The sequence below is a fragment of the Echiichthys vipera genome (genome assembly GCF_963691815.1).
Source record: "Echiichthys vipera genome assembly, chromosome: 3".
In the NCBI taxonomy this organism is placed as follows: Eukaryota; Metazoa; Chordata; class Actinopteri; order Perciformes; family Trachinidae; genus Echiichthys; species Echiichthys vipera.
Window position 1 is genome coordinate 28178072 of NC_139828.1, and position 26586 is coordinate 28204657.

At 40.3% G+C, this 26586-nt stretch overlaps 2 protein-coding genes across 2 annotated transcripts; both read left to right on the plus strand.

Moving 5' to 3' along the window:
• The first annotated feature begins 1387 nt into the window (after nt 1-1387).
• lrrc8c (leucine rich repeat containing 8 VRAC subunit C) lies at nt 1388-16277 on the plus strand. Its single transcript, XM_083940699.1, has 3 exons — nt 1388-1485; nt 9874-10016; nt 13854-16277. The coding sequence occupies exons 2-3, from the start codon at nt 9879-9881 to the stop codon at nt 16101-16103; spliced, it is 2388 nt and encodes a 795-aa protein (XP_083796825.1). The 5' UTR covers nt 1388-1485; nt 9874-9878; the 3' UTR covers nt 16104-16277.
• A 4677-nt stretch (nt 16278-20954) lies between these two features.
• On the plus strand, nt 20955-23510 carry lrrc8db (leucine rich repeat containing 8 VRAC subunit Db; the record flags this gene model as incomplete). Its single annotated transcript, XM_083940698.1, has 1 exon — nt 20955-23510. One exon carries the CDS (start codon nt 20955-20957, stop codon nt 23508-23510), a length of 2556 nt encoding a protein of 851 aa, XP_083796824.1.
• Between the last annotated feature and the right edge of the window lie 3076 nt (nt 23511-26586).

The following is a 26586-nucleotide window of genomic DNA, read 5'->3' on the forward strand; positions in this document are numbered from 1 at the left end:
TCAATACAAGTGTCCCAACTGACCCCGCTCTTTTACTCAAGTGCTGTACTTAAAAGTGAAATATGGAGAATGAGCAGAACACCTTCAACTAGTGTCTCAAGATCGTAGTCGCAACAACAAAAAAGAATTCCAGCAGTCAGTTGCCAAGTTTGATGCAGAGTGTGTCAGAGATCAGCCTGCTCCATGTCAGTGATGAATCAAACAGGGTTATGACTCACTTGTACTAATCCATTCATTTAACAACAGTATTTAACGTTAGCCAGTCTTCAGCTGGAAGTCTTTCTTTGAGTGCTGTGGAATCCATTAGCTAGCTCTCAACTCTAAATGATTCCCTGTTCCTGTAGCCTGATGGGCGTGAGCAGAGCGGCAGCTTCCACAGCAGTGACAGTGAGGCTGAAGGCCGATGGAGACATAGGGAGACTGAGGTTTGCACAAAGATATCTGTCAGGCAGTGGTGTGGTGAGAATGAATATAGAGATGGGTAAACTGACAAATACACAGTTGAACCACCTTGTTTCCTTCATTAGCTTACTGTAGCCAACTTATGGTAAAGTGGCTGCACCAAATAACAGACAACCCTGGCGACCTGCAATGTCGACCGCTATTGGCTGATACAATGTGAACAGATTGTGACAGAAAGTCATTGTCAAACCCATCAAAAAAATAAAATTAAAATACTAATTCAGACTAAATATATTTTTTTATGGAAAAGCCGTACTCTCATTCTGTACCCCTCAAAACGCCCCGTGGGTGTATTATTTTTGTTATTATTATTATTATTATTATTATTAATAAATACAGCTTTTAATAAAGATTCACCACATCAACCTTTAAGTACCATTTTGATCTAATTGTACTTCATATACTTTACTTGAGTATTTCCATGTCCGACTACTTCTACTTCCTTACATTTCAGACAGACATAATTCATTTTTTAAATTATATCTTAATCCAAAACGTTATTTCACAACTATAAAGCAGATAATGTAATAAAAACACAGTTTTATTAATAATACAGTATGTTTCCTTGATATCTTTCAAATGATCAAAGGCATATTAACGATCGCAGTATAAGTGATTTTACTGATTTCACTTCTGTATTTTTTAGGGATATTGAATAACGGTACTTATTCCAGCCTATCCCACTTACTTTCCAACTGAAAATATGCTTGTATTCACCTAACCAGTAGATGATATTTTTACGCATAAAGGACAATTGTTTGTGTGAGTAGCCTATTATTAGCAGATAATTGCTCCAGTTTTGGCCTTCCCCCCTCAGCTGTCTCATAAACAACATTGATCCCAAACAGTGAAGTGTGTGTCCACGCCCCTGTGGCTGACAGTACATGCCTGCGCGGTCTCACCGAGGATCCAGGAAGGTTGGCGGACGGAAAAGAAGGGGCACCGCGCACATCATGAGCCGAAACCTCCTCGCGTGAAAGCCGACCACTCACGCCCTCAACTCCAGCTCTCATCGAAAGCAAGGTAAATCACTAAAACTGTTCCGATGTAGCCACATTAGAGGTCTTATTGGTCGGGCGTGTAGATAGAGTAAACTGCGGCTGGCGGAGCGTCTCACCAACTCATTTACGCAGCGATCACCGTTAGTTTACCTGGTAAAGAGTCAGCGCTAATACGCAGTTCTCCTCAGTAATAAGCGGGAGCCCGAGCTTCTAACCGGATGACTTATTTCTGCTCTGTGCTGATGTCAGGGTGAATCACAGCTCTTCTGACTGTATTTGCACTTTTTAGAAGCTTCCGTTTCACGATAAAGTCTAAAAGTGTGCCTCATTAATAACACCCAAGATCATTTTTTCTGCAATGCGGGTCGTTTTTTTCCACGTCCTCAACGAGACAGGACTTTTTTTGTAGCCTGGGGCTGGGTGTGTTCCAAACATGTCTGTTTTTGGATATCTGGGATTCAGACAAATATCCTGTCAGGAAGGGACAAGGATATGGCCTGGTCAGCTCAACTCCGTGGCTGACTCATCCAGTGGAAAGACAGGATCTTTCCTTAGTAACTAATAACTACAGGCTTCACACACTCACCCCAAAGCCTCTTTTCTCTCTGCTGTTTCTTTCATTTTTTCCCCCCACAAACCCTTCCCTGATATTAAAACATTTAAAGGACCGTACAGTCAAATTCTAATTTCCCCCACTTTTAGTAGCCATGTAAATAGATTTCATTTTATCATCTCAAGTTTTGAGAACTTAGCCCCTGAATGTAGGGATTACCTTAATTTTAAAGGACAGATTTGACAGTTTTCTTGTGACAAGGAGCACTATTGATCATTTCATCAGGGTTATCTCCGTTTGGGATTAAGACTTTCAGATCATTTTAACAAAAGCCTGCATTCAAACTGGAAGTGTGAGGTTTGAAAGAGGGGCTTTAGGAGGCACTGATGATCTAAAGACACTGTAGAGTTACATTATGGAGAGTTGAGTGTTTTTGGAATATCTTGACCTCTGCTGCTTTGATTTGATAATTCTTTTGATAATCTGAGTTCTTCCATCTTTATGGAGCTGTGGTGTTAAAATTGCTGGAGTAGCCCCTTAAATACAATGGCGTTTGTCTGTGGTGCTCACAGCATTCCCTTGGAGGAAGTCAGGAGGGCAAAAGTCAGCGGTGATTTATGTTAACTTACTTTAACATCACTTATGAACTTAACAAACCTAAGTAACTTACAAAACATCCTTATTCTAACCCCTACCCCAATCTTTTCCTAAACATAACCAAGTAGTGTTGTTGCCCAAACAGCATGTGTAGGATAACGCATGGAAAATTGTGCAGAACTTTTCATAAGGTATCATGCAAACTGGCTTCACGGGACAAAACACATCATGCGTCGCTTGGACACAAGAAAGAAGAAGAAAAGTCCTGCATCAAAATGTATTTAAAGTATCGACAGTACAAGTATGTATTATGGTGATTATTATGTCGTTGGTTCACTAGTACTGAAGCATTAGCACACAAACAGGTAGAGCTCATTTGAACTACGTCATATAGTGTTGGGATGTCTCACCTACCAGTCTTATAAGGGCGTTCTCACACTGTCCGTCACTGTCCGTCCGTACCGTGCCCCGTGCTTTAGGGTACTTGTCCCCCCCTCCCTCTCCGCCCACGGGCCAGGCCCGTTTGTACTCACACTGCCTGGGCCTCGGCGAATGCTTCTTGCTGCCTATACGTCATCACGCCGTAACACGTCACACGCATTGATGACGTCATCGCCATGCATCGCTTTGTTTACAAATCTTTCCGTAGACCTCTGAGTTTTTGTGTGTCTTGTCGACTGTTTTTGAATATTTTCATCGACCAAATCTGCAGTAAACACTCCACCTCCGCATCACACCAACGTGAACCTTTTACCGCCATTGTTTGAAATGTCCGTGCATGGTCCGTCCTTCTTTTCTCCATGTCCGTACAGGCGCACATAAAATGACGTCAGAACCGCCGTAGGCCTCATGCTCGTGCTTGTACATGTGAGCACGCTCGTGATCGTACATGTCCAAATGTGCTTTACAAAAGCCCACCTCTCCCAAACGGGCCGTGGATGGCAAGCGTATCGCTCCTAGGCCCGGTACGGTTGCACTCAAACTGGTCAAACGAACTAGACTTTAGCCGTGGAACGTGTTTTGGCACGGTACAGATGTTCCCAATCCCCAGGCTGCAGACTGGTGCTGAGCCTATGAACATTTGGGGAAGTAACTCTATGATTCTGCAAAAAAAAAAGCTGAAAACAAGTTATTATAGGATGCTTTTTGAAGTAATTACCTTGCAGTCTGTGCTGCGGTTTACCCTTCTTACTCTGTCACTCCCCAGGTCCTCAGTATGTAAGATAACCAGTCTGTCATCACCATCTTTCAGCATTCAGCCAAGTGTGGCTGAGAGGGCAAGAAATTGTGATTAGAAAAACAGTCCAGAGTTGGAAAAAGGATAGGAACCCTTGATATTACTTTTTTATGGTTTGTGTGTGTACACTTAATCTTTAAAGTAACTAGTAACTATAGTTGTAAAATACATTAATGCAGTGGTTCTCAAACTTTGCACATGGCGTACCCCCTCAGAAAACATCAGGTTCTCTCAAGTCCCACCACTAAGACCAATGTTAACATACAGCAGCTTAGGTCGACACTGTTCAGCTACGGACAGGAAGGTTTATTCCTGATCAGAAGATTATTTATTGTTGACTGTCCTCAGCCACAGCCACGCTGTAGGAAGAACTGACATGTCATTGTGTTCAAACCAATCATTTTACCTCTGCTTACTCTCTTACCATCCCAGTTTAGCTCGTAAGTCATGAATGTGGCTACATAGGAGGCTGATATTGAAACCAAAATATGACCGGAAATGCTAAACTTATTTAAAGTTACATTTTGTGGATCTTAAAAAAGTATTTCCTTAGTATTATATTCGTTTAGTAATCAATTTTTAGGAGATTCCTTTGCGTACCACCAGAGAGAGCTTGAGTACCATAGACCATAGATATACCAGACCAGATATACCATACCACCACAAGTACCACAGTTTGAGAACCAGTGCATTAATGGATTAAAAAAGCCCAATTTTACAATGTTTTGGAGTAGAAATACTCAAATAAAGTTCAGGTGCCTCAAAATTCTGCTTAAGTTCAGTATTTTTACATGTAGGTAGTTATTTTCTATCACCATAGATCACACTGTTAACACTTCTCATAGGGTTTTTTCTTCTGTAAAAAGTAGTTCCAATAAAAACTGCTTATAGCGAGGTCTGCATAACCCAGAGTAACTGGATCATTGTTCCTTGGTACAGATGTTGCTTTTGGGTTTTGAAATTTGAATAAATATTTTTCTATGCTAGAAACAAAATTCCATAAAAAGGGGAATTTCAGTATTTTCCAACGTGGACCCTATTTCCCCATGTATTTCTCTGTAATTCAATTCAATTTTATTTACAGTGCCAAATCATAACAAAAGTTATGTCAGGACACTTTACAGAGTAGGTAAAGACCACACTCTATGACTTATTTAAGATTAAATTTAGACCCAAAAATTCCCCCGTAGAGTACGGTGGCAACGAAAATCTTCCCTATAACTGGCAGGAACGTCGGACAGACCCAGCTCTGTGGAGGACAGTCACCTGTCCTGACACAATCATTTTAAAGATAACAACATAGCTAAGGGCCCGTAAGCCCTACCTGTAAGCTTTATCAAAGAGGAAAGTTATGAGCGTACTCTTAAATATGGGGACAGTGTCTGCCTCCAGAATACAAAACTATACAAAATTAAATTAGCTCACAAATAAGAACAAAAAGCACGTAACAACATATATCCAATTAACTATGCCTGAAAAGGAGTAGTAAAAAGCCGTTTGCTTTTTTAATCCAACCTCTTATTCACAATTCATTTATTGCTGCTATATGTACAATTTGTAAATCTAACTATACCATAACAAATCGTGTACAATTTTATAAATCACATAATATATAATCTGCAGTTAGTTGTGCTACAAATGGGTCCTGACACTTTGGATAGACTGCACCTTGTGGATCTGCAGTGTGACCAGTACTGCAGTACTGCCAGCCAAAGAGAGGACATCCTACCAAAGCACATTTTCTCGAAGAAAAATGTTGTTCCAATAGTCGATTGCTGCAGACAGAGCGAGGTAGGCTAATGCTGTTAGCGGAAATTACTGTTTTAAGTGAGAAAAATAGTTCTTGTAATTTGGCTGAACCGACCCTTTAAAATCACACAGTTCAGTGTAAACATCCCTCAATGGCTACTCTCCATCCTCCCTCATGACATAGAGATGGAAGAATCAATAAAGACATTTGTACGTCCGTGCATTGCTGTCCACTATGAACTCCTTTTCTAGGTCCTCAGGATACAAAGTTAATTGGTCTAATTGGTCTTACTTAAGAGCATACTGTCCCAAAATGTTATTTAAACCAGGAAACTTTAGATGGTCGGGCCAGGGGATTGGGTATCTCAGGGTCCTATTTCCAGCTGACCTGTCAGATATTGTAAAGATGAACATAGAACCCTTACTTGAAAAAATCATTTTCAAGACATTGACAGTTGGATAGCCATTCATATTTATCCGTGTAAAAGGCCAATGTATTAAAGATGAATGTAGTCCCTAAGGTTAACCACGTATCGCAGGCACTGCCAGTCACAGTCCAGATGAAGTTCTTCCACAGGTTCAATCCGCTGTGTAGCCTTTTTCATGAAATGGTAAACAAGCTTGGTTGAGGCTAAAAAACTTCTAAAAAGGGTGAACCAGGGAGGCTTAGGAATACCCAACCTTCCTCTTTACCATTGTGCCTTTTGTCTACGAGACTTGGTACAGTGGTCTCTCCCTCCAGGACGGGCACCCCCTTGGTTCAGTGCAGAAGCACACTCTTGTCCTGCTCTTCCCTTGGCTGCTTATCACTCTTCCTCTCTGCACCCCAAGGGCTCAGTCTTATCCTGTTATCATGCCTTAAGGGGGTCTGGAAGAAGACTGCAAAGAGTCTTATTTTGACCCCTTCCTGAACACCACCCAAATGAAGAGTCAATCCTCTTTCTGTTGGAAGGAATGGCTGTGGAGGGGGATTGCAGGGACTGGTACTTTAACAAAGAGCAGGACCTTACATCCATTGATTAATTACATGCTCTAATTCAATTGGAAAAACAACAACACCGGCACTATGTGCAAATTCATAGTTTGCTGAAAACAACTTTAAAAAACCCTCATTCTCCAAAATGTAAAGACTCCCTCTTATTATTAAGAGCTATGGTAGGGGCCAAGAAGCATCACTTTACATTCATTGAAAAAGAATGGGACAACATCTTATGTTGTTGTGGATATTATGTAATGTTCACACTAAGTTCAGTTTAACATTATTAACAAAATGTATTGGACGCCCTCTCGACTGTATAAGGTTAGCCTAAAAGTGACCCCATATGGAAGCAAATGCTGGAAGTGGCCTGAAGACAGCACATTTTTGGACATCAGTTCACAAATGAAAAAGAAAATTGTTGGTTAGGAAGTTTCCTTTTGCGTTTGCTTATTCCTGTTGGGGAATCTGTCCACCTTGAATGACACAATTTCCTCTATACATACTGATTGGGTCCAGAGCCCCATCATGCCGGTAGGAGACAACTCACACGCCATCATCTGTTTGGGTGGCAGTGTATGAACATGTATCCTTCTTTTTGCCGGGCAGGAAAGAACGGTATTATTTGAAAATTGGAAGATTTCTTTACTACATTAATGGCCCTTTAATGACAAGCCTCAGCTCTTTTCCATGTAAACACACATTTGCTCACCTGGTCCCAGTAATGACGCAGGCTCCTTTTACTTTCTTTTCTTTGTAAATAAAAGAAAATTAGCCCACTTGTATTGTAAATTAGTTAATTGTAGTTAGAAACTTGTTAAAATCCATTAATTTGCTACTTAATTGTCTAAATATGTTTTTAGTTACTTTATATGGGTGTAGAAGTATTAATTGTAAAAAGTTGAACCATCAAGAGTATGATCTCTCTAAAAGCCCCAAGGCTTTTAGCAACATATTCAAAGCTATCTTACAGCGGGACTAAATAATGAACTACAGCTTGAGTGTATATGCGTGTATTCAGCCATTGCCCCTGTCTATTTGGTACCATGAAGGTGCGGATAGTAAATTCTGTACATTATGGTCTGGCACCTTGTAGCTCGTTAATTATCATGATTTAACTTTTAGACTCATACAGGACATTTAGCATTTTTATTGTTTCCACCAGCCCATTGAATGCATTAGGATAGAGTCATGCAAAAACAAATTTCACACTGATATGTTTTTCCCACAAAAATCCCCTGTGTTTATACAGGCTTTTAATCAACGGTGCCTTTTTAGCTTTAAATGACGCTGCAGCCAACCCACTGGCAGATATTGGAAACAGGACACTTGCAGCTGTAGTAAGCACTTTACAGAAGGTGACCACAGAGAGCTTGAGCAGAACGCTGCATCAAGGATACACCACTCTTTTTCATGCCACAGCTGTTTGCAAAGACTGTTATTTTATTCTTAATCTTTGAAGAGATAAATAGCTCGAAGGCCATGCTGTGTGTGGTGAGTTCTGGTCTAATTCAATTTTGTCAGTCATCATGTTCATGAAGCGACTTTACAAATATGTCTTAACAAAAACTCAAAATGAGTCATTTATTTAGTCTTTTGTGGGCACTGACTTTTAAATAATTACATTGGCAACATGCATTTGTATAATGTTTGAGCTCCACTAGAGAGGGATTTAGAGGAAACATTAATTTACTGGTGTCTGTGTTTCTCACAGAGTTAATGCCAAAGAGAACAAGGTGGGAAAATTCACGTTCATAGTCACTCTGGGAAAGGAGGACTATTTGTTTTCTTGTGTCTAGTTTGAACAAGACTAAGTCTTGACTAAGAGTCTAAGACTAAGAGTCTATAGCTACCCTAGCTGCTCTATCCCACTGCGCAATGTGACGTCAGACTGACATATTTTCTATGTCATTTTTGACATATTTTGACTTCGGAATCTCGGTCCACTGAAGGGGTTGTTTTGTAACGCCAGGTGACGTTCTCAAATGGCTACACACCCTTACATACCAGGACTGCACTTCTCAAAGGGTTTATTTGCTCACAAGAACAAAGATTCACACTTGACAACACCCAAATCTACAAGACACAATACAGGACAGCACGGCCTGGCTGGGAGTCAGGACAAAGGCAGAGAGGGAGACATCTCCAGCAGGCATCCTTTTAAGGCTGGCCTCCTGGCCAATCAGCGTCTCCAATCATCACCTGCCAAAATTAAAGGGATGTGTACGTGGACAGCTGCAGACACCATGGACAAAGCAAAGTTCCGTTTATACTATTCACTTGGAAGACACGTTCTACACATAGATTGTTACGCTACCACTTGTGAGTAGCTCTGTGAGGCTGTACTTTTGACTGCTGTACACTACAAGCCTGTTATAATCAGGGTTGTAGTACTTTGGAACTTGTTAAGTTATACCTGGCTGCTGATTCAGGGTCAGTTGTACAGAATGTTACCTAAAGTCTATGCATTGATTAGTTTGACATTATAAGGTTGATCAATATTGTTTATGGATCCATCCTAACTCCTTAATCACAACGTTAACATTGGTAATACACTGTTGCCTATGATGATCTTGAATAGGACTCGATCTGCTCTTGACCCAGTCTTACATCTGACTCGACTGGACCTGGTCTTTGACTTGACTTGGGCTTGACTAAGTTGGTCTTGACTACAGCCCTGACTAACATGCTTGCAATGACAGTGCCTCAATAATGAGGAAGGTATGTTTTACCATGTTCGTCATCTTAGTTTAGCTTGGGATGATGCTAATGTTTGCAAAGCACCAAACACAGCTGATGCTGATTGGAACATGATTAGTTGGAGCAGATATTTGGCATAAACCAAAGTATTGGACAAACTGAAAATATCAGATGGTGGCACTAGATGAAAAATTGAGGATTGTAGTAATTACAATTAATTTCATTTCAATTTGTTTATCAGGGAGTGTACCTATGTTTCCCAGGTCCTATGTTCCCCGCTTTGTATGTGACCGGAGAACATCAGACCCTTTGGTCTGTTTATTTTTTCCACAATCAGTGCCGAATTCCACTGTAAATAGGCCTATGTAGACCCTAACACTACCTCCTAACCCTGACCCTAACCGTAACCTCTAACCCTAAACAAATGCTGAATTAAATCAGTGGAGACTTATGTGACTGGGGAACATAGGACCCTTTTGGGGAAAAAGGGTCCTATGTTCCCTGCTTTGGGAACAGAGGGATGACCTCGTCTCACCCCTCTATGGCCATTGTATGTACTGGAAGTTAGTGGGATAACTTTTCTCTCTTTTGTAAACAGGCATCATGATTCCTGTGATGGAATTCCGGCAGTTCTCTGAACAGCAGCCAGCATTCAGAGTCCTGAAGCCGTGGTGGGATGTGTTCACCGACTACCTGTCTGTAGTCATGCTCATGATTGGTGTCTTTGGATGCACTCTTCAGGTCAGTAACAATGATGTCTCCACCTAAGAGAGCAGTTTCTACCTCCCCAAGGGCTTGTAATGGCACTTTATATCTGCAACCATCTCTTTGAAAGTGAGGGGGAAATGTAGCTAATGCACGCTAATGTAACAGGAAGTTAAACTGCAACATGATTATAAGATAAAAGAGGTTGTCCTACTATTTTTTCATTACATGTAGAGTAATTGGCTTCTCTGGTAGAACATTACTGCGCTGCCACCTGCATTGGCAGCAGCTCAAAAGCACTAATTCTCTGCTTTTACAACCTGGACTGTGTGCAGCAAAGGAAGCATTCAGTCCAACACAAGTTTACCAGTGGAAACATTTACCCATCCGCCCACCAGCCCCTTTTAGTAAACATAAGATTCCAAACTCATGTGCCCTGGAGCTTAGCTTCTCTCTCTGTGTGGAATAGGACCATTTTTTGGCTCCTGCAGTGTAAATTCTGGAAATTATACCAAAACATTTTTTGAAAAACTGTTAACAGGATATTTATCAGAGCGGGAAAAAGCTATTGTTTCCCACTCTCACTATAACTGTGTTTTGCCAAATCTAATAGTTAATAAATTGAGTAGATAATTATTTATGCAGTCAAGTTTACTTTAAGTCAGAACATTATCAACATGCCGTTTTGTATATTTTCTTCTTCTTCTATTTTCTTACGCAATATTCCCTGTATTTAGAGTTAGAGGGAGAAACACAGACAGAGACTGTTTTTATATAATTCTGCAGATCAGCTCTTCAGAGACCCCAGCAGACCTGACTTTGCATTTCAGTTTGTGATGTGCTGCAGCAGCTGCATTGGCCTAACCATAGTAATAATCTCTTTCTGTATTCGCGCATCACACATGTAGTTTGCTTGCTCATAATGTAATAGTTTCAGATTATCTGACACTACAATGTGCTGAGTTTAGTATGAGACAGCTAAACCAAGTGCACAAAGTCTCCCCTTCAGGCCTACTATCGGTCAGTTAGTGTCCATTTCTCTTTACTATTTACAGTAAACACTTAAGGCAGAGGTTGTTTACTGATGTCAACTTCCAGCCAATATTCAGTATGTTTACATGTGCTCAGTAAACCAGATTAAAGCCACTGCACACCAAGTCTGGATTCTTCATTATTTGTTTTGTGATCAGTACCTAGGTTTATCATCCCAGACTCTAAACTGTCCTGGAATAACCTTCCACAATCCGTCTTTAAATCCTGTATCTCTGTATTCCTTACTTTGTTGTTGTAAAGTGCTTTGAGCTGGGGGACGTGTGGCTAAGCTTATCAGATGTCATTTTGGATGATTACGTTTGGCATGTACTGTGGCTCTGAGTGGTCAAATGCTGTTGCGAGTGCATAAACACCCAGAAAATGTAAACAAGGTCCTAAAACTTTAATGACGGATGAAGGTTTCCCAGTCTGCATGTAAATGTAAGGTTGTTTTTATTTTAAACGTGCAACAATTTTGGACGAAAAATAGAGAGTTTGTGTGCAAAGGCCTTTACTTAAAGAAATCAGGTATCATGGGTAATCGGAAAACACTATCTGTACTGTAATAACCAGGTCAATGTAAATCCTACTGTACATGCTGCAAGTTCAAGTTAATTTATTTACCATTAGCACAGTTCTAAAACTCTTCGTTGTCAATGAGTCAGTGCATTATTACAGATGAAGGATCTTCTGATGAAGCTGCCGTGGTGTGTTTTGAGACTTCCTGGACTGTGATGTCACAAGCTGAATATAGTGTACCGCCAGGGGAAGGTGTGTCCCGGGTGAGGGTGGTTTCTGAGGATGGCCTGTACTTTGTCTCTGCAGTGGTTGATGTACTGAGACTCAATGCTTGGGGGACATGAACCAATGATTATTTGTGCTGTTTAGGACTCTCTTGAGGGCGCTCTGTTCACCCTGTGGTGTTACCAAACCAAATTCATTTCTCAACTTAGGTCGAAGCTTTTCTCCTACCCTGACTTTAGTCTGGAAGCATTACTGAGTTATTTAACGTGTTGTGGTGATGCAATGCTCTGCTTCCTGATTGTTTTTTTAAAGTGGGTGTATGTGTTGGGGCTCTGCAGTGGGAGTACAACATCTCCTCACATCACAAACGTGTTTCAATTTAAAAGTGAAATGCTTCTAGGGCAGTTAGTTCTCAAATGTTCTTGTCACAAGGCACGCCATTCATGGAAGTATTTCCAAGACACACCTTTACATATTATTCTATGTAAATCATCATAAGCAAGACTAATTGAAAGGCACACCTGACCAACTCCCAAGGCACACCAGTATTCCACGGCACACAGAGAGCTACTGTTCTACAGGCTACTCTGTATTAGTTTCTGTTTAAGTCTGACTTTGGATGCAGTTATTGTGAATGTGATTTGTGTGGTGATTAGAACTTCCCACTTATAGTCGAAAAAAAACAAAAACCCGTTAAGTAGCTGCGCCTTGTCAAAATAAATCAAATCCTATACGGTACGACTATGTGGGAACTTATTTTGAAATGACAGACACAGGAAGTGGCTGGCCACACTCAGCAGCAGTCCACATTGGTTTAATTTCTGTTGCTTTTGTTTGTCAGTGAGAGTGGCTATAGCTTTGGCGCTTTTCTTGAGTTGTCCCCGAAGACGCCTGCCACCAGTAATGGCTCCACAGAGTGAATCTTGTTTCAGAGCGGCGTTTATGCACAACCAACTCCCTGCACATAGTCCCAGGAACGGTCTTGAGCCAGATTTACAGCGACCCTCTTCTCTTCAGTAATCTCAAATACAACCATTACCTCGGCAAGTGCCTCCGCTATGTTGGCAGTGTGACTCACCTCCAGCACGACATGGACAAACTTGTGTTTCATTCTCATAATATGAGAAGAACTTAAAAAAAAAACTAACTAACTAATCAGTCCGGTAGGCTACTGTGCGTTATTGTCGTTTGCTGTGTTAGGGCTGTTTCATTTTGATTTGGGCCAATTTATTCTTTAGTTAATGTTTTTATGTCAGTTTTATATAGCCTATTTATTTTCATTTGTCTGCTTTCGGACCAAAGAAGTTTTAAGTTTAGTTTAAAAAATAGCAAGCGAGCGGCTGTTCATATACGTTGGTCTGTTTATTTCGATTTTGCACTAATAAGCAAGTTAAGTTTGGTTGTGTTATTTAATAAAGTAACTAAATGTTTTGTCCCCTTGCTTTTTTTTCTCCATTTTTTTTAATAAAGAATCAGACTAATAAGTTGCTTTTATTGTTTGCTGGTGTTGTTAAAAGGCAACATGTTTGTGCGTGTGGTAAGTTTTAAAGCTAATTTAAAAGTTATTGTGTTGGTGTAACAAGTTAATAAGATGTCATTCTACTGTTTTGAAAATCAACTAAATGTTTTTTTTCCTTTGCTGGTTGTTCCACACATTCATTGTTCATCTGGACTCGGCATTCCCGGGAAATGTGTCACTACAGGTCCATATACTGTTATTGATTGACTGATTAAGTGTATCTTTCATTGATAGCAGCTTAAATAAATATCATCCTCAGTGTGTGACATGCACTTATAAAAAATGTTTTAGGCCTTACATGCAACGATTCGTCAACTAATGGACCTGAATGAAGACTACAGCAGACCAGGAAAATTCTTAGTCGAGGGCAGCCCTTATTGTGATCTTTCCTTTCATCCCACTGCACTGCTGTCTACATTGCGTACACATGGACAATAAATTCTCTTTCTCTTTCTGGGGAAATTAGATTTCTCTAAGTAGGCCTTCAAAAACAAAAACAGCCCTGCATTAAAGTAATGCAAGGGCATTGGTGAGATAAGTTTGTCTAATCATTCTTTTTTCCTTATTTTTTGTTTTAGGTAATGCAAGATAAAATCATATGCCTTCCTCAGAGAGTATCACCTCCTTCGGAAAACACAAGTGAAGTGGAAGTGAAGTCACTGTTACACCTGCAATCCAATATTTCAGCCGTGCCAAGAGAAATGACGGGCCTGAAAACTGATCTGGATCTTCAACAGTACAGTTTCATCAATCAGATGTGTTATGAGAAGGCTCTGCATTGGTATGCCAAGTACTTTCCATATTTGGTTCTTATACACACTCTTGTTTTCATGGTGTGTAGCAACTTCTGGTTCAAATTCCCTGGCTCAAGCTCTAAAATAGAGCATTTTATCTCCATGCTCGGCAAGTGCTTCGACTCTCCCTGGACTACACGAGCCTTGTCGGAGGTGTCTGGAGAAAATCCGGAAGAAAAGGACCACAAAAAGAGTGCCACCTTTAGGTCAAACATTGCTTTGTCTCCGGGAGAGGAAAGTTTGGAGAAGACACAGTCCCTCCGATCTATCCCAGAAAAGATTGTAGTTGACAAGCCGTCAGCAAGTGTCCTTGATAAAAAAGAGGGTGAACAAGCTAAAGCTCTTTTTGAAAAGGTGAAGAAGTTCCGTTTGCATGTTGAGGAAGGGGACATCCTCTATCTTATGTATGTTCGTCAGACAGTGTTCAAGGTGTTTAAATTCCTCCTGATCATTGCCTATAATAGTTCTCTGGTGAATAAAGTGCAGAATAGAGTGTGTTGTGAAGTTGAGATCCAGGACATGACAGGCTACAAAAACTTTGTATGTAACCACACAATGGCTCATCTGTTTTCTAAGCTGTCTTACTGTTACCTGTGTTTAGTGGCCGTCTATGGATTAACAAGCCTTTACACCTCTTACTGGCTGTTCTACCGCTCACTGAAAGAATACTCCTTTGAGTATGTGCGACAGGAAACAGGCATCAATGACATCCCTGACGTCAAGAACGACTTTGCTTTCATGCTACACATGATCGATCAGTATGACCCACTTTATTCTAAACGGTTCGCTGTTTTTCTATCGGAGGTTAGTGAGAACAAACTGAAACAGCTCAACCTAAACCATGAGTGGACTGCGGAGAAATTGCGTCAGAGACTGCAGACTAATGGCAACAACAGACTTGAACTCCAGCTGTTCATGCTCCCTGGGTTACCCGACACTGTCTTTGAGTTGACAGAGCTGCAGTCACTCAAGCTAGAGATCATCAACAATGTCACCATCCCCGCCTCAATCGCTCAGCTGGAAGATCTTCAGGAGCTGTCTCTTTACCAATGCTCTTTAAAGTTGCACACAACAGCTACCTCCTTCCTCAAAGAGAACCTGAAAGTGCTTCGTGTGAAATTTGACGATAACAGGGAACTTCCAAATTGGATGTATGGCCTGCGCAACTTAGAGGAGCTCTATCTCGTTGGGTCATTAAACACTGATGCTTCCAAAAATATAGTTCTTGAGTCGCTGCGGGAGATGAAGTGTTTGAAAACTCTCTCCCTTAAGAGTAACTTGACCAAGATACCCCAGTCCATAGTGGATGTCTCCAGCCATTTGCAGCGGCTGTACTTACACAATGATGGCACTAAGCTAGTAATGCTAAACAACCTGAAAAAGATGACCAACCTGACTGAGCTGGAGCTAGTGCGCTGTGATCTGGAGCGCATCCCACATGCGATCTTCAGCCTAACTAATCTTCAAGAGCTTGACCTGAAAGAGAACAACCTTCGCTCAATAGAGGAGATCATCAGCTTCCAACATCTTCGAAAACTCACTTGCCTCAAACTTTGGCACAATGGTATCATGTATATCCCAGAGCATATCAAGAAGCTTGGCAGCCTAGAGCGCCTCTACTTCAGCAACAACAAGATCGAGATATTGCCTTCGCACCTGTTCCTGTGCAACAAGCTACGATACCTGGACCTGTCCAACAATGACATCCGATTCATCCCTCCAGAAATCGGGGTTCTTCAGAGTCTACAGTATTTCTCCGTCACCTGTAACAAAATCGAAAACCTACCAGACGAGCTCTTCTTTTGCAAAAAGCTCAAAACGCTAAAGCTTGGCAAAAACTCATTGTCCATACTCTCGCCAAAAATTTCTTACCTAGCTCTACTGACATACTTAGACCTCAAATGCAACCACTTTGAGCTTTTGCCACAAGAGCTTGGTTGCTGTCGTGCTTTGAAGCGCAGTGGCCTTATAGTGGAAGATACACTCTTTGAAACTCTGCCTCGTGATGTCAGGGACCAAATGAAGGCTGAGTGAGATGCCTTAATGAAGCCACAGTGCCTGCTGTTGTTCTGTCTACCAATTCAGAGCATTTGTTTTTTGTATGAACTCATTACCATACTTAAGTATTACACTACTGTTAAGAAAGTTATTTTTTCTGTTTCTGAGGGGAAATGACTTATTCATATATTGTCACATAGTGTGGCTGCAGCAGGGATGCTTGTTCTAATGTGATTCACTTTTGCCATATTATCCAGCCACAAATCATGTCAATAGTCATGCTGAGAGTTAGCTGAAAAGATTGACATCAATCTCATATCAGTACATTAAACATACCTGCACCTCTGTAGCTCACAAATTCACGTTATAGAGGGTTTGTCTGATCTGCACAAAAACTGAAATGTAAAAATGTCAAACTGTGATTAATGGGGAGCTACATGCTGAGCTATTTTTTTGGCCTGATACAGTTCCTGGAGTCTATTCATTTGTTAGCTTTAGAGGTGCTGGTTGGCAGCCTTTTTTTAAATAATCATTGGACAGAACCTAGCTAGCAACTTCCCCTGCTTCCAGTCTTTCTACTAAGCTAATTTTCTTCTGGCTATAGCGTTATAGTTAGCGTACAGACACCAGAGTTATATCTTCTCATCCAACTCTCGGCAAGAGAATCAACAAGTCTTTTTTTCCCAAACTACTCTAAAGCACATTTCCTGTCACTGCTACATGAAATAATTGGATTACTGAATGTAAATCTAAACTGAAGTTTAGGCCAGTAGCCTTACATAATATGCTGTATTGTATAGATTTTACGTTGCCTTTATAAATTTGTATATTTTATTCAAGAGAGCAACAGGGTAAATGCAAAAAAACAAAGGATATATCTTACATAAATATATGTAATACCTTGGCTAAACAGGTCTGTATCATAGAAATATGACAATTTAAAGTGCATTAAATTTAAAGGACTTTTTCATACTGGTGTTTCTTTGGCTCTGAACATGTGCAATTTAATTCAGTTCAATGTTATTCATAGTGTCAAGTCATGAAAACATCTCAGAACATTTTTATATATTGAGTAGGTCTATACCACATTCTTTGATTTACAAAGACCCAATTCTCCTCCACGAAATATGCAACACTATTTTTCTAAACAGTATTTTAAGATGTTAACTAATAAAATGTAGTGTAATTTAAACAAACAATGCAATTTGTTTTATCATATCATTCATGCAGTATAGTAAAATCAATAGTGCTGAATTGACTAAATCTTTAAAAGAAAAAAATCTGTTACTTGATATCTGAAGAGGTGCAATGCACATTGCAGGTTCCCAATTGTGTTGTGGGATTAGATATTAATTCCTGGCTGGTGAGGATTAATAATGCAAAGCAGATTAGTCTATTATTATGCCCATATGAGGCACCAATGAAAAAAATAAAGTTGTCTACAAGTGTCTGGAACAAAGATTGATGGTTATTGGGGCAAAACAAATAAGAAAGAGCTCATTGGATAAACTTTCCTCCAAACGTTTAGAACCTGTGGCTGCAGGATTAGTCCTAGATTAAATAAATAGTCTGATTCTTTTCATTCATCAAATACAGAAATACAAAGACGCAAAGTAAAAGTAGGTGACTTGAGAAATAAAGTGTAATAAAAAACAATGCTAACCACACAGGACCACATTATAACTATATCATAAGTGAATTTGGGTTCAACTAAATAAGTTAAGCTTTTTATTTTTAATTTATATATTTAACTTGTATTTATTTTTTTACCATAGACTGTATAAAAATGGATGTAGCATCTCCGCCGGGGATGCCAAAAAAGGGCATTGATGTGACGTTGGGGGGATACGTCCATCTGGCTGAAGTATACCTCCCGACGCAGCACCATTAATTATTCATAAACTTTAACCTCCAATAAAATACAAACTAGCCTGGTACAAAAGAAAATCTCCCTCCTCACTGTTGTCATGGAGATATGACCTAAACATACAGGCTAGAATGTTTTTTTGTACCAGGCTTTAAATAGGTTTAATTATGCTGTGAAAAACAGCCTGTTTAACATGGGGGTTAATGAGACTGCTCTATTATGCAAACTACTTCTAGTGGACACTTGGAGAACTCCAGTTTTTGGCACTTCTGTATTGGATCAACCAGGAAGTCGCTGTGGTGGGAGCTTGATTTTTACAGGGCCAATGCACTTTGGTACTGAAAGTTTTAGCCAAGCTAATTTTCAACTGTTGGTACAAATGTATTGTGTGCAAAGATACCAAGAACAGAAAAAGGTGATTTGAAGTATGAGAAAATAAAGTGACAAAGCAATTAAGGAAAACAGCAGAAATGGTCCATTGAGTCATATGACAATGAGCCATTGTGAAATGAGGAATGAAAATAAAGTTAGTTTGAAGGGTTTTTTCCACTCCTAAATGTAATATATAAAGAAAAAAATGTGGATATTATAGTCTTTTGAGCATTGCTTCTCGTAAATGATTCCATGTATCTATTTAATAATCTTATTATTAGTATTTAAATTTTATATAACGAAACAAAGCTGGGATTTGCACTTTTACGACGGTCCCTAACTTCAGTGGGTCATCTCCCTTTCTACTGTCAGTCCGTGCAAGGTTCCCCGTGCGCTATATGCTGGGCTATCCATCATATCAGCTGATGTGAAGACAACAACACCTGTGCAACATCAGGAGACATTCAGCCTGCACATTACAACACAACTGGTGCCCAGTGATGGTCATGGTGAAGCGCAGTGAGGAGCGACCTCGGCGAGCGTGAGTAACATCAAGCCGGGTACGCTTCAGCAGCTGGTGCTGCCGTGCCCGGCTGTGGCGCCGGTCAGAGGCAGAGGACCCGACCATCTGAGGCGGAGTGGGGGTAGTTAGCTAAGCTGCCAGCAGGCCCACGGTTGAACTGATGCGAAGAATGGACGGCTTCATCACCGCGGCGGACCATGGCGTATAAAAAGAGGCGTTGTTCTGTACTGCTGGCATCGACGTAACTGGATCAGACCTCCTGAAGGTGCGTATGTGTGCGTTTGGCTGCTGCTGGTCCTCATTAAGCTTATGGAAGGTCTACGAATGTATCGCCCTGGCCCTATGCTATGAGTAATAGCGTAGTGAAGAATAGCGGAGTAGGCTGTGACAATGACCCAGCAGTTCATGTGGAGCACTAGTGTAATATGAACGCGTCGTGATTTTCTCTAAGGGGACCCAGCTATCGGTGCTGCGTTTAAAGGCTTCACGGACATCAGGTCTACCTCTTGTTTGTGTCGTGGATGCGTCTCGCTGCTGTAGCCGGTCCCCCCCTCTTGAAAATAGCGACCTTCATGCTTTCAACACACACAATAGAACTGAGACATATTGGTGGCACAGAAATTACCTTTTTTTCCTAAGGCCTAAATATCTTTGTGTGTGTGTAAGACAGCCTGATAATGTCATAGAAGTAAAGTGTACATAATTTGTACACACACACACACACACACACACACGTTTCTCCCTTACATCTATCTATCTATCTATCTATCTATCTATCTATCTATCTATCTATCTATCTAGCTATCTAGCTATCTATCTATCTATCTATCTATCTAGCTATCTATCTATTGTTATACACACAGTGTATGTGGTGGTCATGGTATGATAGAGCACATGACTGTTAACTCTGTGCATACCAAATTAGGATTTGGTATACACAGAAAAGCATTTTGTAAAGAAAAGTAATGGAAAGGGTGTTTTCAGACCACATGTAGGTTAGCAGAATTTGTGTTGCATATGGCATGGACTGTCTCTACAGACAGTGTGTGGTGTGCCCCAGTTCAAGGGCAGTGTCCTCTATAAATCCATAACAATCTGACAAGGCTGTTCTCTCATGGCCTCCTCTTACCATGCTGGGGAATGCAGCCTTGCCTACAATTGGATGACAAAATCAGTGGATCATTTCAGACATCAGGGTCCCCAAATCTATTGTGCACTGGTCACATTGGCTTGTTCTTGTCAACTAGTAAAGCTGGGATATATAATTTCTACCAGCCCACAAATGACCACACAAATAGAAAGAAGTTTACAGTGCAATTTATAGTTGAATGCAGTAAATGCAATCTTAATAGGACTGAGAGACATTAGAGTTTAGTGATTAAATACAACACTACAACATGTCGCAAAAGGCATGGATTTATTACAGCACTGTTGCATTGGATTGCATTGGATTATAGGGCCCAGTACATTTTTCATTCTGGTTTCTTTTTTCTCTGGTCACTCAGTGCATCTCACATGAACAGGGCCAATTAGCAAGCCACATCAGGATGTAAACAGGAATTTGACCTCACATAAACTAGGCAGCCTGGATTTGTTCATCACCACCAAGCCTGCAAAAAACATTTACAAATACAATATCGTGAGAGTTAAATGGATGTTATCATGAAACTGGTACATGTTTTGCAGCTGTCCACAAAACACCATTAGTTTTGCCCTCTGTACTGGCAGCAGTACCTATCTGTTAGGGAGCTAAGCTCAGGTAAAAGCTTTGTCCTGCAATGACACATATTTATTTTCATAAATTCACATTCTGCAAAAATAATGCACACAGTGGTGGTCAGAGCTCAAACACTTTGTTGAAAATAAAATTGCTAAAACAAAGATAGCAGTCCTATTTTGCACAAATAAGAGGATGAAAGGAAAAAATATAAATGTTATATATAAATATAACATACACAAACCTTCCCTTCTTGGGTCCATTATGCACTCTAGAGGAGGTTATGATGAAACATTCACAGAGTCTTTGAAATTACAAAAACATATTGCAAAAAAAAATCTACAGGGATATACTTTTTGTAATGAAAGAATTCCAGCCTGGGGTTAATTCATATTCTCTGTTGCAGGAATGTTCACCCTCACAGAAGTCGCCTCCCTGAATGACATCCAGCCAACTTATCGAATACTCAAACCATGGTGGGATGTCTTCATGGATTATCTTGGTATTGTTATGTTGATGTTGGCCATATTTTCTGGTACAATGCAGTTAACTAAGGACCAAGTGGTTTGTCTTCCCATTCTGGAACAAACTCCAGAGGGGGCTGGGGGCTTCTTAGGATCCCAGCCACCAGAGACAGCTGATAGCTTATGGAACAAAGAAAGTGCCATAGGAGAGCAAGCCGCTCCTTTAATGGCTAAAAGGCCTCCCGATAACATGGCTCCTACAGTTCACTTCACACAGTCAGGTACGCTTGGGCAGCCTCAGCCTACAGGTGTCAGGACCAAGCTGGACTTTCAGCAGTATGTTTTTGTCAATCAGATGTGCTACCATGTTGCCCTTCCTTGGTACTCAAAATATTTCCCGTACCTTGCTCTCATCCACACTATTGTATTAATGGTCAGTAGCAACTTCTGGTTCAAGTACCCAAAGACAAGTTCCAAAATAGAACATTTTGTTTCCATCCTGGGAAAATGTTTCGAATCGCCTTGGACTACCAAAGCACTGTCCGAGACTGCCTGCGAGGACTCTGAGGAGAACAAGCAGAGACTGGCTGGTGCCTCCTCCCTCCTGAAGCATCTGTCCACAAGCAGCGAGGAGGGGAGTCCAAACCAGTCCGCTCCCATGCTGACTAAATCTGGGGTCACGTTTTCTGCTGAAAAGCTTGTGAGTGAAGTTCCTGCCATGACCATACTGGACAAGAAAGATGGTGAGCAAGCAAAAGCCCTGTTCGAAAAAGTCCGTAAATTCCGTGCCCATGTGGAAGACAGTGACTTGATCTACAGGCTGTATGCCATTCAGACCGTCATCAAAACCGTCAAGTTCATTTTGATCCTGTGCTACACAATGACATTTGTTGCCTCTATAGATTTTGACCATGTGTGTGAGCCTGAAATAAAGCACTTGACTGGATACACAAAGTTCCATTGTACACACAACATGGCATTTATGTTAAAGAAACTCCTTGTTAGTTATATTGCTCTCATATGCGTTTATGGCATAATCTGCATATACACCCTGTTCTGGCTTTTTCGACGACCACTGAAAGAGTACTCTTTTGAAAAAGTCAGAGAGGAGAGCAGCTTCAGTGACATTCCAGATGTTAAGAATGATTTTGCATTTCTCCTCCACATGGTCGATCAGTATGACCAGCTGTATTCAAAGCGTTTTGGGGTTTTTCTTTCTGAGGTGAGTGAGAACAAACTTCGAGAAATCAGCCTAAACCACGAGTGGACCTTTGAGAAGTTACGGCAGCATGTGACGCGCAATCCTCAAGACAAGTTGGAGCTCCATCTTTTTATGCTCTCCGGTGTGCCAGATGCTGTGTTTGATCTCACAGATTTGGAGATCCTTAAACTAGAATTAATCCCAGAAGCCAGGATAACAGCTAAGATATCACAAATGATAAACCTCCAGGAGCTGCACTTCTATCACTGTCCGGCAAAAGTTGAACAGACTGCTTTCATTTCTCTTCGTGATCACCTCCGGTGCCTTCATGTCAAATTCACAGATGTTGCTGAGATTCCTAGCTGGGTATACCTGTTGAAGAATTTAAGGGAACTGTACTTGGTTGGTAACCTGAACTCTGAAAACAACAAAATGATAGGACTCGAGTCTCTGCGAGACCTCAGGCACTTAAAGACTCTGCATCTCAAAAGCAACCTCACAAAGATCCCAACAAACATAACAGATCTGTCCCCACATCTGATCAAGTTGGTCATTCATAATGATGGCACAAAGCTCTTAGTTCTGAATAGTTTGAAGAAAATAATGAATCTTGCCGAACTTGAGCTTCTTAACTGTGAGCTGGAACGGATCCCCCATGCTATTTTCAGTTTGAACAACCTTCAGGAACTGGATTTAAAATCCAACAACATTCGTACCATCGAGGAGATCATTAGCTTTCAGCATCTCAAGAGACTGACGTGCCTCAAACTGTGGCACAATAAGATCATCACCATTCCACTGTCAATTAGCCATGTCAAAAACCTTGAGTCGCTCTATCTCTCACACAACAAGCTTGAGTCTCTACCCTCATCATTATTCACCCTTCTTAAGTTGAGATACCTCGATGTTAGCCACAACTCCATAGTGGTAATACCACTGGAGGCTGGCTTTCTGCAGAACCTCCAACATTTTGCCATTACCGGAAACAAAGTCGAGGTGGTTCCCAAGCAACTGTTCAAGTGCAACAAACTAAGGACCTTATGTCTAGGCCACAACTGTATCTCCTCCATTCCAGAGAAAATTGCCCAACTCTCGCAGCTGACACATCTGGAACTGAAAGGAAACTGTCTGGATCGTCTCCCGGCTCATCTCGGTCAGTGCGGCCTCCTGCGCAGGAGCTGCCTGATTGTGGAGGATCATCTCTTTGACTCTCTCCCCATCGAGGTCAAAGAGAGCATCAATCAGGAATCGAGTGTTTCTTTTCCCAACGGGTGTAAATGTCTAAGCGATGGGCGGTAGTCACGCCCTACGTGGCATCAAATGTCAGGCATTTCATCTTAAGTGTAAAGAATTCTTTTTTTAAATCATGCCATTAGAAGCGAGATTGGTACGCTTCATGATGTTTAAGCAACTTAGAAAATGAACATGCACATTCAAGGCCACTACCACTGAGAAAATTTTAGATGAACCCCAAAAATGATCATGGCTTGTGTTGTGTCACCCGTTCCGAATGTTATCACTTCATTGAATGGTTATAAGCTGCAAAAACATAGATCAGAAGGGGGCTGCTACACCTACCAGTGGGTTCAGAAGGTGGTATCATCTATTCATATGCTAATGGTCATCATTCACTTGTTCAGGTTCACTTTTGTAACTCTGGGAGTGCAAGTAACAAAACTACTTGGTTAAGGAAGGAAGGCAGGAAGGAACTACTTGGTTTAGGAAGATCGTGGTTTGAGTTAAAATACTAACCATTGGAGCATTAGTTGAGAATGCAAGGAACGTTATGTAAAGCAGATAACTCGTTAGCCGGCGTAATTTTTTAAAATAAATCACCATTGACTTTTGGTTTCACACTGGACACCGCCCTCTTGGGTGAAAGTCCTGTTTGTTTGACCCACCTGCCACCCCAACCATCCTCCTTACGTGGCGTTTTTGATCTTTTAATACTACTCCTTGCTCACTATCGTCGTTGTTCTTCATGCTATGACATCTTACAGTGATGCAGTCAGCACTTGAGCAACAATGGGTGATCCAGCTTACCAACAGATTATTATGTCCCATTGAACCAACAAGGAGGTAGAGCAGGGCCATACTGCCTCATTTCTATGGAAGTTATATCAACTGATAACTCCCATTCAATCGGCTGATGATGTTCAAACCAGTTGGTCTATAAATATATATTTTTTTAATTTGGTTTTCAGTTGAGGTACGTGCATAGCAGCAGTTAAATCACTCTGCTTGTATTTTATACCTTTTTATATGCAGGTATCTACAGTGGATCTATGGAAATTTGGATAATCCCCCTTATCTTCATGATTTCATTTTACTACACTTACGTTAAGCAGATACACCTCAACTTACAAAAAACATCTCGCTCTCCCGTAATGCTGTCTAGCTATTCAGGAAGTTTTTCAACTTCATTGGGATGAAGGCAGAAATCTCAGGTATAAGTGTCTAAAAACTTTACCAAATAAAACCAAAACCATCTGGATGGCTAGATAATATTAAGGGAGCAATTGTTTTTCTGACTGACCCTTTAAAAAAAGAAAAAATGAACTCAAGGTTTCCAGATTTGCTCTTATGGTTCTACAGGTGAAATGAGCAAACTCCATCTGTTCAGGAAGACCACAAGAAGGACTTGAAAGCTTTAGAAAAAGATAGTAAGTGGATCTTGAGTTAAGATTATTATTACTGCTTCTACTGCTTCCAAGGTCAAGACTCTTTTACTCCGACACTACGGTATAGAGACATATGCTGCACAAACATTATAGAACTGTGTAGGTATCACCTAGTATTAGTATTATTAACTGTATTCATTCTAATACTGTAATATATTTTATGCACCAAAATGAAGTTCCCCATCTTTCCTTTTCTCTACTTGTTGAAAAGTCTTGAATCATGATGACATTTTTTTTTATTTTTAGACGATTTAGAGGAGATTTCTTGTGTACAGCCAACCCGCAAAGACATTTTTTTTCTCAAGTTATATTTTTGCTCATATTTTAATCATGTTTCATTTTTGTAAATGGTGTATTCATCATGCATTTTGTGTGTATGTATTTATCTCATGGTCTCTTATTTGTTCTTCTCTCTGCACAGCACTTTGTAAACCTGGTTTTAAAATGTGCTACATGAATAAAACAATTATTACATTGTTATTACTGTTATTCAATACTACTAATGAAGCCAAATTTGCCCTGCAAGGCTGTTTTATTCACCCCTAAAAAAACACATTTGGAACTTTTCTATATAACTGTGTAGTTAAAAAAGCTGATAGCTTGAAACCTCATGGAATTCATTTTGAAATAAATGTATTAATTGTTAAAGAACAGCTTACATACAATGCAAGCTCCTCACTAAGTGTGTGAGTAACTGCTTAGAAACACTGTAATCAAGCTCAGGCTGCACAGCATATAACATTCCTCTAAACTTGATATGACTATGAAGGGCTGTGGGTGTGAAAGTACTGTACATGGCCTTCATGCAAAACTGAACACATTTATTGGATAGTGTTGCCCTCTGCTGGAAGTTAATAATTACTACATTTTATAACAATCATTTGTGCTTCTTTGAATCATATTGAACAGTTCTGAATTGTAAACATTGTTTGGGATGTGGGCTAAATAAGAGTTGCAGCAGCTTACCAAAAAATCTGTTAGTCATTTTAACCTTTAAATGTCCTTTACTTTTTTTATAACTACTAGTGAGATGAATCAGTGAATTTGGAAGAGTTTTTATAACACTGACAAATGGATGAATATGGCTAACCTGGGCAGGTTTACAGGTTTAGTTTGTCACACACAAACATTCTTATCCATGGATTTAGAGACTTCAGTTCACCTGATAAATTGCAGATAATCATATTTAATTTGAAATAAGTTAATTTATCTAAACTGATATCCTAATAAAGATGAGAATTAGTACTGAGGAAATAAAATAAAACAAACTGACTCGGTCAACATTATACATTATCTTGCACCACTGTGCAAGATGCTTTAATTATGCCAGCTGTCCAAACACATGCAGGTTAGGTGGATGGATATATGACGGGGTGATCCAAGTATTTTGAAATTCATGCCAAATTGCCATTCCTTCTCTCTTTTTTGCTTTCGTTATTGGGATCTTTTACCACGGGTTAAGTATGGAGGCCGAATAAAGCCATAAAATAAAGATAGTTTAAATGTAATCAATTACAGCAATTACCGGAAAACTTTGTTTGAACCCCTCTGTTTACATTTATAAGCAGTACATAAGTAAATTGTTTATGACAAACTAATATGTACTGGCAGGCAGATATAAGTACTTTGTAAGTGATTATTAATGTATTTGTCAACAACCATAATGCCTCTTATGAAGCATCCATAACTGTTGT

Excerpts from the sequence above, each read along its gene's own strand:
- lrrc8c (XM_083940699.1), top strand. The coding sequence starts at position 9,879 with ATGATTCCTGTGATGGAATTCCGGCAGTTCTCTGAACAGCAGCCAGCA. Across the intron at positions 10,017-13,853 it reads TCTTTGGATGCACTCTTCAG|GTAATGCAAGATAAAATCAT; the intron begins GTCAGTAACAAT and ends TTTTTGTTTTAG.